The following is a 15,074-nucleotide window of genomic DNA, read 5'->3' as shown; positions in this document are numbered from 1 at the left end:
ACACAGCATGGCGTCATAATGTTACATGTGTGATTTTGCAGAAATATGCTCAAATCTGCAGCATTTGAGACCTGGGACCCTGAACGTGTTTGCCGTGCCTGAGCCATAGAACTTGACGTCCAGAGCTGGGCAGAGGGAGGTTGGATGCTGGAAATGAAAATACTGACCTAAGGTGCTGAATCTATGCGGGGCATGGGGACAGAACAGTGGAAATCCAGACGGTCCAGTATAAAACCAGATGACTGGCCACCCAATTCTTCCTCCATCACCCCTGCTTCCAGCAGGTGTTTAGGATTTCCAAACAGAGAAGCAGCGTGGCTCAGTGGAAAGAGCCCGGGCTTGGGTGTCAGAGTTCATGGGTTCGAATCCCGGCTCTGCCACTTGTCAGCTGTGTGACTGTGGGCAAGTCACTTAAATTCTCTGTGCCTGCGTTACCTCATCAGGAAAATGGGGATTAAGACTGTGAGCCTCATGTGGGACAACCTGATTACTCTGTATCTACCCCAGCGCATAGAACAGTGCTCTGCACATAGTAAGCCCTTAATGAATACCAACATTATTATTATCTTCTCTTCCCTTTAATCATCTCTGGTCCGACGCTTGATTGTAGTAACAACCTTTATAGACTGTAAGATCCTTGTGGACAGCGATTATGTCTAAGTCTTTTGTAATATTTCCCCCTTTTGCTCTTTTCAAATAATAATTCTACCTAAAAAATTTCATCTACACTTTTTCCACATTAATGATTTCATTATTTCCCCCTCACAGAATCCCTGCACAATAGGCGGAGGCAGGTATCTTCCTTCTCACATACACAAATGCTTAGTACAGTGCTCTGCACACAGTAAATGCTCAATGCATACCACTGATTGATCCCTGCAGCAGCCAGAGGAGCGTACATACATGACCAAATTTCTTCGGTCATATACTCTCCCCTTGTTTTGAGATTCTTTGTCAGATAAAAGATTTGCCTATTTCATTTTTCACAAAGGTATTAAGGGTCAACTATGTAATGGTTAGGAATCATCCACATCTTCAGGTCGAGTATGGAACCAAATCATGAATGTGACGCATCCAGCAAAAATTTGACAGTGTGTATATTTCCACCTTATACATTAGAAACCGATAACCAAAAAAGAGAGAGGGGACAGAGCTAAAATGGAAAATATACTATGCATAGGATCAGGTGTGAATCTTGTGAGATTTTTCCACTAAATACTCCTGTCTTCCACCCACCCTACATTGATTTTGCCCATCACTTCTCCCGTTGAGGAATTCCATTGTACCTTTCAGTTAACAAAATGTAACCACAGAATTAGATGAGAGATTTGACTCGGTAACTCTTCTCCAGGTCTTAGGTCATGTGGTCGGAGAGTAATTCTCTACATCTCTTTTTTAACTGGTCAGTACAGTGCATCTGGGTTCGTTTCATTTCATTTTACCTTTGAGGGGAATAGCAGTCTTCAGGTGAGCGTCAGTGGCCGGTGACCACTTAGGCTGAGTTCCCATGTTAAGCTAAATAGCCATTTTTGGACCAAAATAGGTCCTGCTATTGAAGAAAATAGTCTTTCAGCCTGAATCATCCTGAGAGTTTCTCTGTGGAGCCACAATTTCCTGGATCATCACTTAATTTTCTATTTCATTTTGCCTTTGGCTGTAAGCTAAAAGAGAGAGAGGTCAGAGTCCTAAAAAATCGTGCAATTATTCAAAAGCTGGATATACAAAGACCTCCTTCAACCTCCTTCCTTCTGACAGTAATCTCATGGCTCTCCACATGGAGCTCTCTTAGACTTTGAGTCCCACGGGCACTCTTTCCCATCTATTTACTTGGTATCTATCCCAGCACTTAGCACAGTGCTCAGCAAGTAGTGCTTAAATACCACAATTATTATCTTTAGCATATTCTCCCAATAAAAAAGATCAAGATAAATTCAGAACTAATCAGTTAGATAGCATTTATTAATAGCTCTGGTAAAAAAAAAAAAAAGTTTGTTAGGGGAAAGGGGCTGGAACTTTTAGTTTACATGAACTTTTATGAGTGTCTGTTCAATTCACTCGTTATTTTGCCCCATCTACAGTTAATCCAAAATTGACTGGATTTTGATTATCGGGGAAACGATGCCAATTTCCCTGTGAGGACACTCCTAGTTAGTCTGGACTCCCTGAAGAAACTTTCTGGCAGAAAGCCCTAGGAAAGGATATCATACCTTAAAAAGCAACCAACGTATAATACTTATACATTCTTTCGCACAAACATTTTCAGAAAATTGGGAACGATTATGCGTTTGAGAGTGGAAGAGTTTAAATTGAAGCTGAGGAAAACTATTTTTTCCCCTTTTGCTATTTTCAAATAATAATTCTACCTAAAAGATTTTGTCTACACCTTTTCCAAATTAATGATTTCATTTATTCCCCCTCACAGGATCCCTGTAAAATAGGTAGAGGTGGGTATCTTTCTCCTCACATTCACAAGTAACTGATTTGCTGCTAGTCACAAAGCAGATTAGTGAAAGAGCGGGGGCAGAGCCTCCTCCTCCTGACCACCAAAATCTCTCTTTTCCGTAAGCTCTGCAAACAACCATTAAAGAGTTTCACCCCATTTTTCTCCGGTAGTTTATCTCGGTATCAGAAAGGTAGATGGGCAGGGGCTTGGAAGGTTGGGGAAGAAAGAAAAGAGGGGGATTAAGAAATGTTGATCTTTATTAGGAGAGAATGAAAAGAACACAGAACAACCGATACTTGGAAATCATTTTTCATACAAACCTTCTTTCCCTTCGAGACAAAGAAATCAGTAATATTCAGAGCGAGCTCAGTTTTAGTCTCTGTTAAATGTTCCAGTGTTTCAAAGTGACTGATTTATTTTATAAAATAGCATCTCAACAGTCCAGAGCATATCACTTCTCACCCAGCCAAGAGGCGGTACCTTTTAACGTATTGGCTCTCGCTGTCAGCCTGAAGTCACAATCAGTCACCTAAAGCATTATCAGCTAAATTTCCAATATAATTCACCGAGGCGGGAACGCGGAAAACTTTCTTCTCATTTACTCTCTGTGGAGAATTCTTGATATTAGGGTGGGTTGTATAAATTACTGATAAGCTTGTTTTGTGATTACCGTAGTCAGTGGAATTCCGTTCACAGTTGCCTTCCCACTTCTACATCGCATGCCAACCCTAGAGAAGGTAAATTAGCAGAAAGCATATGCACCCGGTTGAAAACCCAGCATCTCACCCAGAAAACATAGGAAGAGAGATCCTTAATGAGCTCCTTAAATTGCGGATGTGCAGTTCAGGAGGGAGATCCAGCCAAAGAATGCCTTTTTTCTCCCTAAAGCATCCATTTCCTTTCCCTTGGCTAACTTTGACCAGGAGATTAAAGGAACACAAGGAGATCACCCTCTGGGTGGATTCTGTAACATGTGCCGAATAATGTTCGAACCGGATCTGGAGAGTAAGTTTGTTCCCCAAGACGACAATTCCTAGCTGCAAGCCTCTTCGGCCTCACTGTACGGAGAGGAGGCTAAGGATGTTTTGGATTCTCCGTCGCTGTTGCATTCCGGTCTTGGGAGAGGTCTGGAAACGGCTTGGCTCTCTTTGGACTTACCGGGCATTCCTGGAGGCTGACGGTCCAGCAAACTCTGAAGGTGTTTGATGTAGCCGATGGCAGCGCGGAGAGTCTCCGCTTTGCTGAGGCGTTTGTCTGCCAGTTCCTGGGGGAGATGTTCGCGGAGTCGGGCGTACCCTTCGTTCACGCAACGCACCCTCTGTCTCTCCCTCTCATTCCGTTTTCGGATGAAGGCAGGTTCGAAGGCACAGTCGGATGCTTCCAGCTGCCTAGAGAGAGGTAAGTAAGAAGATCTCCTTGAGGGACCACGGTAGGATGGTCCCCAGTAAGTAGAGTCCATCCAAAAGGAGGCACTGAAGGGCTGGCTCCAAGATAATTGCGAAGGATTCATTGGGATGCCCGGGGGCAGGCAGCCAGGATAGGCTGTCTTGTTCAGGAATCCATCAGACTTACTGTTCTCCATTGTTAGAAAACCAAGCACAGGCCTACAGATGTCCAGTTTCCAGTGGTGGGCGTTAAGTGGGGCCGGTGTCGATCCGGGAGCGGGTGAAGCTGTCACATCCGGCCTGGACCCGATCCCTTGTGGTCTTTTTTCAGCGGAGTGGATGGGCCTCGGTGCCGGCCAGCGATTCTGGGTCCTGGACTGGGTTTCCAGGCGACTCTGCAAGATTCTTTTATACAGAGGCAGGATGGGGTGAGCCAAGACGGAAGATTTGCGGGACCGCTAATCCCCACTTCCAGCCCAGGTTCCCCCTCTGCTCTTCCGATTTCAAAAGGTAACAAAAGCGTTCCTATTTTCCCTCCCCTTGCTTGGGGATGCGAGCAGCGGAGTTCACCCGCTAAACACAGAATAAGCTTCCAAGCTCCCGGTGCTCTTCAATTATTGTAATCCACTACGTCTAGGTCTTCAAGAGATGAGTAGTTTGCAAAGTGCGTAGGAATTTTCAGGGTTGGGGCAGGGCTCCTCCCAGGAACTCAAGGATCTCCCGTCAGCTGGGAAGAAAAGTTCACCAGAGACTTTTTCCCTTGAAAATCAAAATGCAACGGGAGCCTTTGTGCTTTCTGGTGTTGAGGTCTAATGGAAACAGCTCTCGGGCTGTTTGCAAACTTATAGCTCTCCCATCCCCAGAGAAGAGGGGGGAAGAGCTCATCAAAGGAGAGAGTGCTCTCTTGCGGTTGGAAGGTGTGTCAGATTGCCGGGGAAACCCGGGCCTAGAGGCCTAAATGCAGATACCCCCTCAGTCCCCTGAGTTTAAAGTGGGAGGAAAATGCCTTTGCTATTAAAATGGGGATTTTTTTTGTTGTTGTTGTCGTTCACACTCTCCTAGACCCATCTCTGTGCAGGGCACTGCTGAAAAGCACATCAAAAGGCAGAGTGGCAACCGAGTCAGAATCTTTCTCCCACTGCTTACTGTAAACACAGTTTAAGTCCAGCTTCCCAAAATGTTGTAATCCCACCCAGGAAATTAAGCCATCATCTTTTCACGCTGATTAGGCATTTCTTTCTTTTTCTCTACTCTTTTTAATGTTGAAAATGGATCCCCCTAGTCCCTACTTGCAGGACTAAGCCCTAGTTTAAATCTGAAACCACGCAAGCTTTGAAGAGGGACCCGAAGTGATTCATCGGTCAATATCTGAAATGTTTTTGAAGATGGAAAAAGTCACGGAGATAAAAATTGACGGCTAATGTTTTCGAGTGGGCCGTAAGGGAAATCAAGTCTTCTATTCTGCTTCTCTTTCAACTTTTGAAAGTCCAACTAGAAAACTGAAAAACAAAAAAACCCAAGCTTACATTTGGATGCTTTTCATGTTCAACGAAATCCATGGAGTTGCCCTAACATGTTTTTTTGTCAAGTCCTGATTCTAGTATTTACTCTTAATGACCTGCCTGGAGCTACTGGAAAACACTTACATAAAGGCAAATAAAATGGACATAACTATGCCTTTTGCTTGTAGGTTAGATACTTTTTTTTACAGAGAAATCGGGCCCCACGGAACATCTTAATTCCGACCGCGGTCTTGCTGACACAGTAGCTGGGGCAGTGGCTTGTTAGGTGACCACAAAAACAACAAAAGTCAAAAATTTCAAACCTAATAATAATAATAATGTTGGTATTTGTTAAGCGCTTACTATGTGCCGAGCACTGTTCGAAGCGCTGGGGTAGACATAGGGGAATCAGGTTGTCCCACGTGGGCTCACAGTCTTAATCCCCATTTTACAGATGAGGGAACTGAGGCACGGAGAAGTTAAGTGACTTGCCCACAGTCACACAGCCGACAAGTGGCAGAGCTGGGATTCGAACTCATGAGCCCTGACTCCAAAGCCCGTGCTCTTTCCACTGCCCTCATGTTAAAGGCAATTTCAGTAGTAATGGTGGGGGTGATTCATGGGTTGTTCCGCATGATGTGACTGAATAATCTTAGCTATTCCAGATTCGGAACGTGTTCCCTCTGCCACTCTGCCATATGCATGTATCTGGAATTTTTTAGTTCATTGTTTTAAAATGAGACTACTCCTTTTAAACTTCCGCCCCGCCTGATGTCTGCCCTAGAATTTGTCACCAAGCTTTGAGGCTCAGCCTCATTTTCTCAGTTCACCATGGGTGCCGTCCTGAGCCAAATGCGTTACGCCTCATATACGCATTTTACATCAATCAGTGGAATTTATTAAACGCTCACTGTGTGCGGAGCACTGTTCTAAGCTCTTGGGAGATTACAGTAGAGGGAGGAGATACAATGTATGAAGCCTCTCTAGAGTGGAAGGATTCCTCTGAAATTATTTTAAAAGTAGAGGAAAAACAACGCTCTCTTCTCCACCAGCCAACTCAGGCCTCAGGGTGACATCAGTGAAAAGTCTGGGCAGCGAGGAAGGGCTCGCGGTCTCAGTAGAGGAGTGGGAACCTGAAAGCAAATATATGGGTCGGCAGCGATCACCCGAACTAAGACTTAGGCGTCGTCTAAGCCGTTGTTTGAAAAGGAGAGGTATTTAAATGCAACAGGTGATTTTTATATTATGAGCCTGATTATGACCCCGGGTGGGGGGGGGGGGAACAAAACAGAAAAATCTCCATCTGTTAGTAGAGAAGTAAACTGCCAAAATTAGTATGCCTGGCCGCAGTGGGAAAACAAAAGTACTACTAGGACTACTAAATGTGGTATCTGTCAAGTGCTTACTATGCGCCAAGCGCTATGCTAAACAGCGGGGTAGATACAATATAAGCGGATAGCAGCAGTTCCTGTCCCACATAGGGCTCATGGTCTAACAGGGAGGGAAAATGGCTGTATTATCCGCAATATCTAGATGAGGAGAATATGGGTTCCAAGACTCCACGGAAGGGGACATGCCCACTCCCCTGTGGGATAATTTTCCAAAGCAGCATGACCTAGTGGAAAGACCCGGGCCCCGGGAGGAAGAGGATCTGGGTTCCAATCCTGGCTCCACCACTTGCCCGCTGTGTGCAACCCTTGGGCAAGTCTCTTTCTTTTTCTGTGCCTCAGTTTCCTCATCTGTAAAATGGAGATTGTTCTCCCTCCTGCTTAGACTGTGAGACTCATATAGGATAGGAATAATAATAATAATGTCGGTATTCGTTAAGCGCTTATTATGTGCAGAGCACTGTTCTAAGCGCTGGGGTAGACACGGGAATCAGGTCGTCCCACGTGGGGCTCCCAGTCTTAATCCCTATTTTCCAGATGAGGTAACTGAGGCCCAGAGAAGTGAAGTGACTTGCCCACAGTCCCACAGCTGACAAGTGGCAGAGCCGGGATTCGAGCCCATGACCTCTGACTCCAAAGCCACGCTGCTTCTCTAGGAACTGTGCCCAAACTTGTATCTACCCCAACACTTGGTACAGTGTTTAGCACATAGTAAGCCCTTAACAAGTACCACAGTTATATTTCTAACACAGTTCTCTAATAAGGGTGGGACTAAAGCCATCATCAAGCATGGCACTAAGTTGGCACTGTTGCTTGGGAGAATGAGGAGCGGCGTGGCCCAGTGAAAAGAACACAGTTGCCTGCTGTGGGACCTTGGGCAAGTCATTTAACTCCTCTGTGCCTCAGTTTCCTCAACTATAAAATGGGGATTCAATACCTGTTCTCTCTCCTACTTGGACTGTGAGCCCCATGTAGGACGGGGATCGTGTCCAGTGTGATTAAGTTGTATCTATTCCAGCCTTTAGAACAATGCTTGACACATAATAAGCACTTTAAATAATAACAACATCATAATAATAGTAGTATTGATTAAGTGCTTTCTATGTGGCAAGCCCTGTAGTAAGCCCTGGTCGTCAAGTCCCACGTGGGGCTCACAGGCTAAATAGGAGCGAGAACAGGTTCTGGATTTCCATTTTGCAGAAGAAGGAACTGAGGCACAAAAAAGTTAAATGACTTGCCCAAGGTGACACAGCAGGCAAGCGGCAGAGCCAGATTTAGCATCCAGGTCCTCTTTCTCCCAGGCCCTTGCTCATTCCCCAAGGTCACGCCCTTCAGTGGAAAGAGCCTGGGCTTGGGATTGAGAGGTCGTGGGTTCTAATCCCGGCCCCGCCGCTCGTCAGCTGTGTGACTGTGGGCAAGTCACTTCACTTCTCGGGGCCTCAGTTACCTCATCTGTAATATGGGGATTAAGACTGTGAGCCCCATGTGGGACAACCTGATGACCTTGTATCTACCCCAGTGCTTGGCACATAGTAAGCGCTTAACAAATACCAACATTATTATTATTATTGTTACCATAATTACTAAGAAAAAGAGGCGAGGTCAGAGACAAACAAGGTTGAAACACTAGGATTATCTTTCAAAGTTCAGACCCATTTACAGCTTTCTGTCTGTGCCATTTGATTTTGGAAAAGATCTGTAATTTTATGGGTGGTGTGTTGTCCAAACTTCCTTGAGTCAATTGAGAATAGGTTTACCGTGCAATTTCAACCCAAGTGATATTCTAGTGAAATTCAGCGTGGCTCAGTGGAAAGAGCACGGGCTTGGGAGCCAGAGGTCATGGGTTCGAATCCCAGCTCTGCCACTTGTCAGCTGTGTGGCTGTGGGCAAGTCAGTTAACTTCTCTGTGCCTCAGTGACCTCATCTGGAAAATGGGGATGAAGACTGTGAGCCTCATGTGGGACAACCTGATTACCTTGTATGCCCCAGCGCTTAGAACAGTGCTCTGCACATAGCACTGAGAGAATAGCATAGCATAGCGCTTAACAAATACCAACATTATTAAATACAAGCCGATAGATCTGTCATTGTTCATTCAATAGTATTTACTGAGCGCTTACTATGTGCAGAGCACCGTACTAAGCGCTTGGAATGGACAAATCATTATCAACTACGACTCTTGCCCCCAGACTTCCAGTCTCCCAAATTCCCACCCTGCCTTTACTCAGCGACCTCCCAGAAATGTTGGTATTTTTGTTAAGCACTTACTATGTGCCGAGCACCGTCCTAAGCGCGGGGCTAGATACGGGGTCATCGGGCTGTCCCACGTGAGGCTCACGGTTAATCCCCATTTTACAGATGAGGTAACTGAGGCCCAGAGAAGTCAAGTGACTTGCCCACAGTCACACAGCTGACAAGTGGAAGTGCCAGGATTCGAACTCGTGACCTCCGACTCTCAAGCCCGTGCTCTTTCCACTGAGCCACGCTGCTTCTCTAAACGGGTAGGACCTGCTCTACGTCTCCATTACGGTAAGGATGGCGGCGGTCCAGAAGGAATCTCCTGACAGGCGCCAGCCCCTGGAAAATTTAGACAAATGGCACGGTCACATCCTCACCTCCACGCTGTTGACAGGTCCTTTTCTTCTTTGTCGAGGAACTGCTGATGAATTAGAAGTGATTCCTCCAGTTTGAGAGACATTGGCGAATGTCCTGAAGAGCTCCGTGTGTGTCCGTGCGCTTCTTTCAGTGAGATCAAGAGATGGCAGCTCACGTACCTCCAGGTCGTTTCCGACCCAGACATCTCGAATGTCCTTTTGAGACTTGCCGTGATTACCCGTCGTCCCCTTAGCAGCTAGCCACGTCAAGCTAGAGAAGCGGCGCGGCTCAGTGGAAAGAGCCCGGGCTCGGGAGCCGGAGGTCATGAGTTCGAATGCCGGCTCTGCCGTTCGTCTGCTGTGTGACCGTGGGCGAGTCGCTTGACTTCTCTGTGCCTCAGTTGCCTCATGCGTAAACTGGGGCTTAACCGTGAGCCTCACGTGGGACGACCTGATTACCCTGTATCTCCCCCGGCGCTTAGAACAGTGCTCTGCACACAGTAAGCGCTTAACAAACGCCAACAGTAAACTACGGGTAGGTCAGATCTGGGACTAGATTATGGCAGACGGTGTCAGATCTAGTCCCAGATTGGGTCAGGTGTTAATGCGTCCATGGCTTAGGACCAACTCCATTCAGTTCTGCAGAAGTCCAGGGGCTCGCGACTCTATTTAATCAATCGGTGAGTGGTTTTCGGGAGGTTCTGAAGATGGGGGGGAGGTTGTCATCTGGTGGATTTTGGAGGGAGGGGGTTCCAGGCCAGGGGAACAGTGTCAAGGAGGGGTCGGAAGTGGGAAGGTCAAGGGGAAGGAATGGTGGGAAACGTGAGCTCGGGAAGAGTGGGCTGGGAAGTAGCAGGTGAAGAGAGCTGACGTGTTGGTATTTGTTAAGCGCTTACTATGTGCAGAGCACTGTTCTAAGCGCCGGGGTAGACACGGGGGGATCAGGTTGTCCCACGTGGGGCTCACGGTCTTCATCCCCATTTTCCAGAGGAGGTAACTGAGGCACCGAGAAGCGAAGTGACTTGCCCACGGTCACACAGCTGGCAAGTGGCAGAGTCGGGATATCAGTCAATCCGTGGTATTCACTGAGCACTTAGTGTGTGAAGAGAACTATACTAAGCACTTCGGAAAGTACAGTACAAGAGTTGGTAGGCATCTTTCCTGCCCATCAGGTGCTTACAGTCTAGAGGGGGAGACAGCCCTGCATCCAGTAGATATTCAATATTGTTTGATATACATTAAAATAAGTGATTGATAGATATGTGTATAAGTCCCGTGGGGCCGAGGGTGGGGTGAATATCGAGTGGTTCCAGGGTAATAATGATAATAATGTTGGTATTTGTTAAGCGCTCACTATGTGCAGAGCACTGTTCTAAGCGCCGGGGTAGACACGGGGGGATCAGGTTGTCCCACGTGGGGCTCACGGTCTTCATCCCCATTTTCCAGAGGAGGTAACTGAGGCCCAGAGAAGTGAAGTGACTTGCCCACGGTCACACAGCTGACAAGTGGCAGAGCCGGGATTCGAACTCACGACCTCTGACTCCGAAGCCCGTGCTCTTTCCACTGAGCCACCAAGTTCATCATAGTCGATACAGAAGGGAGAGGGAGTGGGGGAAATGAACTGCTGCTGATGTTGAACTGAAGTTTTTGCAAAATTGTCCCCATTATTTCTCTTCTTGTGTCTTTCCTTTTCCTACCTTTTAGATGGTGGATGCTGTGGGCCAGGACTATCTTACGGTATTTGTTAAGCGCTTACCATGGGCCAGACACTGTACTAAGCACTAGGGTATATGCAAGCTATACTCAGATTGGAAACAGTCCCTGTCCCATGTGGGGCTCACGGTCTTAATAATAATGTTGGTATTTGTTAAGCGCTTACTATGGGCAGAGCACTTTCTAAGCGCTGGGGTAGATACAGGGTAATCGGGTCGTCCCACGTGAGGCTCACAGTTAATCCCCATTTTACAGATGCGGTAACTGAGGCACAGAGAAGTGAAGTGACTTGCCCACAGCCACGCAGCTGACAAGTCGCAGAGCCGGGATTCGAACCCGTGACCTCTGACTCCCAAGCCCAGGCTCTTTCCACTGAGCCCCGCTGCTTCTCTAATCCCCGTGGCAGATGAGGTAACTGAAGCGCAGAGAAGTTAAGTGACTCTGCCTATCCTAGTACCTTTTCCCCATACTGGGTCCAGTTGTTTGTCCACTGTAAAAGCTTAAGAAGAATCTTAAATTAATAACATAGGGTAAGTCACCTGACCCTCTGTTGGGAATTTGTAACTTTTCAATTCATCAATTAATCAGTGGTCCTTAATGAGCACTTATGTGCCCAGCGCTGTATTCTTCAATTTCCAGCTCTTGAAAATGCGGGTCAAAGGATAGTTTAGGAACATTTGGAAACAATTTTAAGCTAACGGCAAATCAGTTGTATTTATTGCGCTCTTACTGTGGGTAAGAGCACTGTACTGAAGTGCTTGGGAGAGTATAATATAACAGAATTGGTAGACCTGTTCCCTGACTAATAATAATGTTGGCATTTGTTAAGCGCTTACTCTGTGCGGAGCACTGTTCTAAGCGCTGCGGGGAGATACAGGGTCATCAGGTGGTCCCACGTGAGGCTCGCAGTTAATCCCCATTTTCCAGATGAGGGAACCGAGGCCCAGAGAAGCGAAGCGACTTGCCCACAGTCACCCAGCTGACAAGTGGCACAGCTGGGATTCGAACCCATGACCTCTGGCTCCCAAGCCCAGGCTCTTTCCACTGAGCCCGGCTGCTTCTCGACTATTGGTCGCACAGTGATGGAAATATGATGAGATATATATATATATTTCATATATGATTAAATATGACGAAAACAGCCTTATACGGAGTACCAAATCCTCTAAATCCAAAGCTCGCCGTCTCTTCCGTTACTCCGCACTCACTGGTGGATATCTGGGAGGAGTCGAGGGTCCGTAACCGAGGGGATGCCGGTAGGGTGAGAGATAAAGACATAGAGAAGCATCACGGCGTAGTGGGTAGAGCAGGGGCCTAGGAGTCGGAAAGCCGTGGGTCCTAATCCTGACTCTCCCACTTGTCTGCTGTGTGACCTTGGGCAAGTCACTTCGCTGTGCCTCAGTTACCCCATCTGTAAAACGGGGATAGAGACTGCGAGCCCTACGTGGGAGAAGGGACCGTGCCCAACCCGTTTTGCTTGTATCCACCCCAGTGCTTTGCACGATAGCTGGCATATAGTAAGCGCTTAACTAACACCATAATGATTATGATTATAATGAAGAGATGAAGATGACGATTAAGCCCTTATTCCTTTTCTCCCATCCCTTCTGCCTCGCCCTGATTTGCTCCCTTTATTCACCCCGACCTCCAGGCCCACTGTACATAGGTACATAGTCGTAATTTATTTTAATGTCTGTTTCCTCCTCTAGACAGTAAGCTCGTTGTGGGCAGCGCATGCGTCCGGGACGTCATTATAGCGTGCTCTCCCAAGCGCTTAGTACAGTGCTCTATATACAGTAAGTGCTCAATAAATACGACTGATTGCCTGGTTGTTTGAAGAAGACCCCCACCCCCCCCACCCCATTTCCAGGAGGGTCTAGAAGACCATTTCGAAGGCGTCTCGGAGAAGCAGCGTGGCTTCGGGGCCTCAGTTCCCTCATCTGTAAAATGGGGATGAAGACCGTGAGCCCCACGTGGGACAACCTGATCACCTTGTATCTCCCCCAGCGCTTAGAACGGTGCTCGGCACGTAGTCAGCGCTCAACAGATAGCATCGTCATCATCAAAAGCGAGGCAAGAGAAGACTTAACGATTAGCGGCAGGAGCCCGGGCTTGGGAGTCAGAGGTCATGGGTTCTAATCCCGGTTCCTCCATTTGTCAGCTGTGGGACTTTGGCCAAGTCATTTCATTCATTCGATCCTATTTATTGAGCACTTGTGCAGAGCGCTGTACTAAGCGCCCGACTTCACTGGCTTCACTTCTCTGAGCCTCAGCTCCCCCATCTGCAAAATGGGGATGGGGCCGGTGAGCCCCACATGGGACAACCTGCTGACCTTGGATCCACCCCAGCGCTTAGAACAGCGCTTGGCACACAGCGCTCAACAAATACCATTATTACCAACAAATACCAATATTACCAACAAATACCAGAGAAGCGGCGTGGCCCAATGGAAAGAGCCCGGGCTCGGGAGTCAGAGGTCATGGGTTCTAATTCCGGCTCCGCCGCTTCTTAGCTGTGTGACCTTGGGCAAGTCCCTTTTCCGGGCCTCAGTTCCCTCATCTATCAAATGGGCATGGAGACCGTGAGCCCCACATGGGACGACCTACTGACCTTCTATCTCCCCCAGCGCTTAGAACAGTGCTCGGCACATAGTAAGCGCTTAACAAATACCAACATGATTATCATTATCATACCACCATCGTCGTCCTCCGTCAAATGGGGATGAAGGCGGTGAGCCCCACGTGGGACCACCTGCTGACCTGGCATTCCCCCCGCAGCGCTTAGTGTTGGGCACATAGCGTTTAACAAATGGCAACATGATTATTATTCTCATACCACCATCATCGTCCTCTGTCAAATGGGGAGAAGCAGCGTGGCTCAGTGGCAAGAGCCCGGGCTTGGGAGTCCGAGGTCATGGGTTCGAATCCCGACTCTGCCCCTTGTCAGCTGTGTGACTGTGGGCAAGTCACTTCACTTCTCCGGGCCTCAGTTCCCTCATCTGTAAAATGGACATGAAGACTGTGAGCCTCACGTGGGGCAACTTGATTACCCTTAGAACAGTGCTCTGCACGTAGTGAGCGCTTAACAAATACCAACATTATTATTTAATGGGGATGGAGACCTTGAGCCCCATGTGGGACCACCTGCTGACCTGGCATCCTCCCCAGCGCCTAGAACAGTGTTTGGCACGTAGCGTTTAACAAATAGCAACATGACGATTGTTGTTATACCACCATCATCGCCCTCTGTCAAATGGGGATGGAGACCGTGTGCCCCACGTTTGCCCCACGTCGGCCCTCCTGTTGACCTGGCATCCCCCCCAGCGCTTAGAACAGTGTTTGGCACATAGCGTTTAACAAATAGCAACATGATGATTATTATCCTACCACCATCATCGCCCTCTGTCAAATGGGGATGGAGACCGTGAGCCCCACGTGGGCCCTCCTGTTGACCTGGCATCCTCCCCAGCGCTTAGAGCAGTGCCTGGCACATAGCGTTTAACCAATACCGACATTATTATTATCATACCACCATCATCATTCATTCAATAGTATTTATTGAGCCCTTACTATTTGCAGAGCACTGTACTAAGCGCTTGGAATGGACAAATGGGTAACAGGTAGAGACAATTCCTGCCCACTGACGGGCTTACAGTCTAATCGGGGGAGACAGACAAAACTCTGTCCAATGGGGATGGGCCCACCTGCTGACCTGGCATCCTCCCCAGCGCTTAGAACAGTGTTTGGCACGTAGCGCTTAACAAATAGCAACGTGATGATTATTCTTATACCACCATCATCGTCCTCTGCAATGGGGATGGTCCCACCTGCTGAGCTGGCATCCGCCCCAGCGCTTAGAACAGTGCCGGGCCCATAGTCAGCGCTTAAGAAATACCAACGTGAGTGTGGCTCAGTGGAAAAAGCACGGACTTGGGAGTCCGGGGTCATGGGTTCGAATCCTGTCTCTGCCACTTGTCAGCTGATTGTAGGCAAATCACTTCACTTCTCTGGGCCTCGGTGACCTCCTCTGTAAAATGGGGATGAAGACT

General features: G+C 47.7%; 1 protein-coding gene across 1 annotated transcript; it reads right to left on the bottom strand.

Moving 5' to 3' along the window:
- Positions 1–2,465: 2,465 nt before the first annotated feature.
- Positions 2,466–4,577, bottom strand: ASCL4 (achaete-scute family bHLH transcription factor 4). Its single transcript, XM_029078818.2, has one exon. It carries the CDS (start codon positions 4,023–4,025, stop codon positions 3,477–3,479), a length of 549 nt encoding a protein of 182 aa, XP_028934651.2. The 5' UTR covers positions 4,026–4,577; the 3' UTR covers positions 2,466–3,476.
- Between the last annotated feature and the right edge of the window lie 10,497 nt (positions 4,578–15,074).

Source organism: Ornithorhynchus anatinus, chromosome 14 (genome assembly GCF_004115215.2).
Source record: "Ornithorhynchus anatinus isolate Pmale09 chromosome 14, mOrnAna1.pri.v4, whole genome shotgun sequence".
In the NCBI taxonomy this organism is placed as follows: domain Eukaryota; kingdom Metazoa; phylum Chordata; class Mammalia; order Monotremata; family Ornithorhynchidae; genus Ornithorhynchus; species Ornithorhynchus anatinus.
This window is presented reverse-complemented; position numbering and strand designations above follow the sequence as displayed.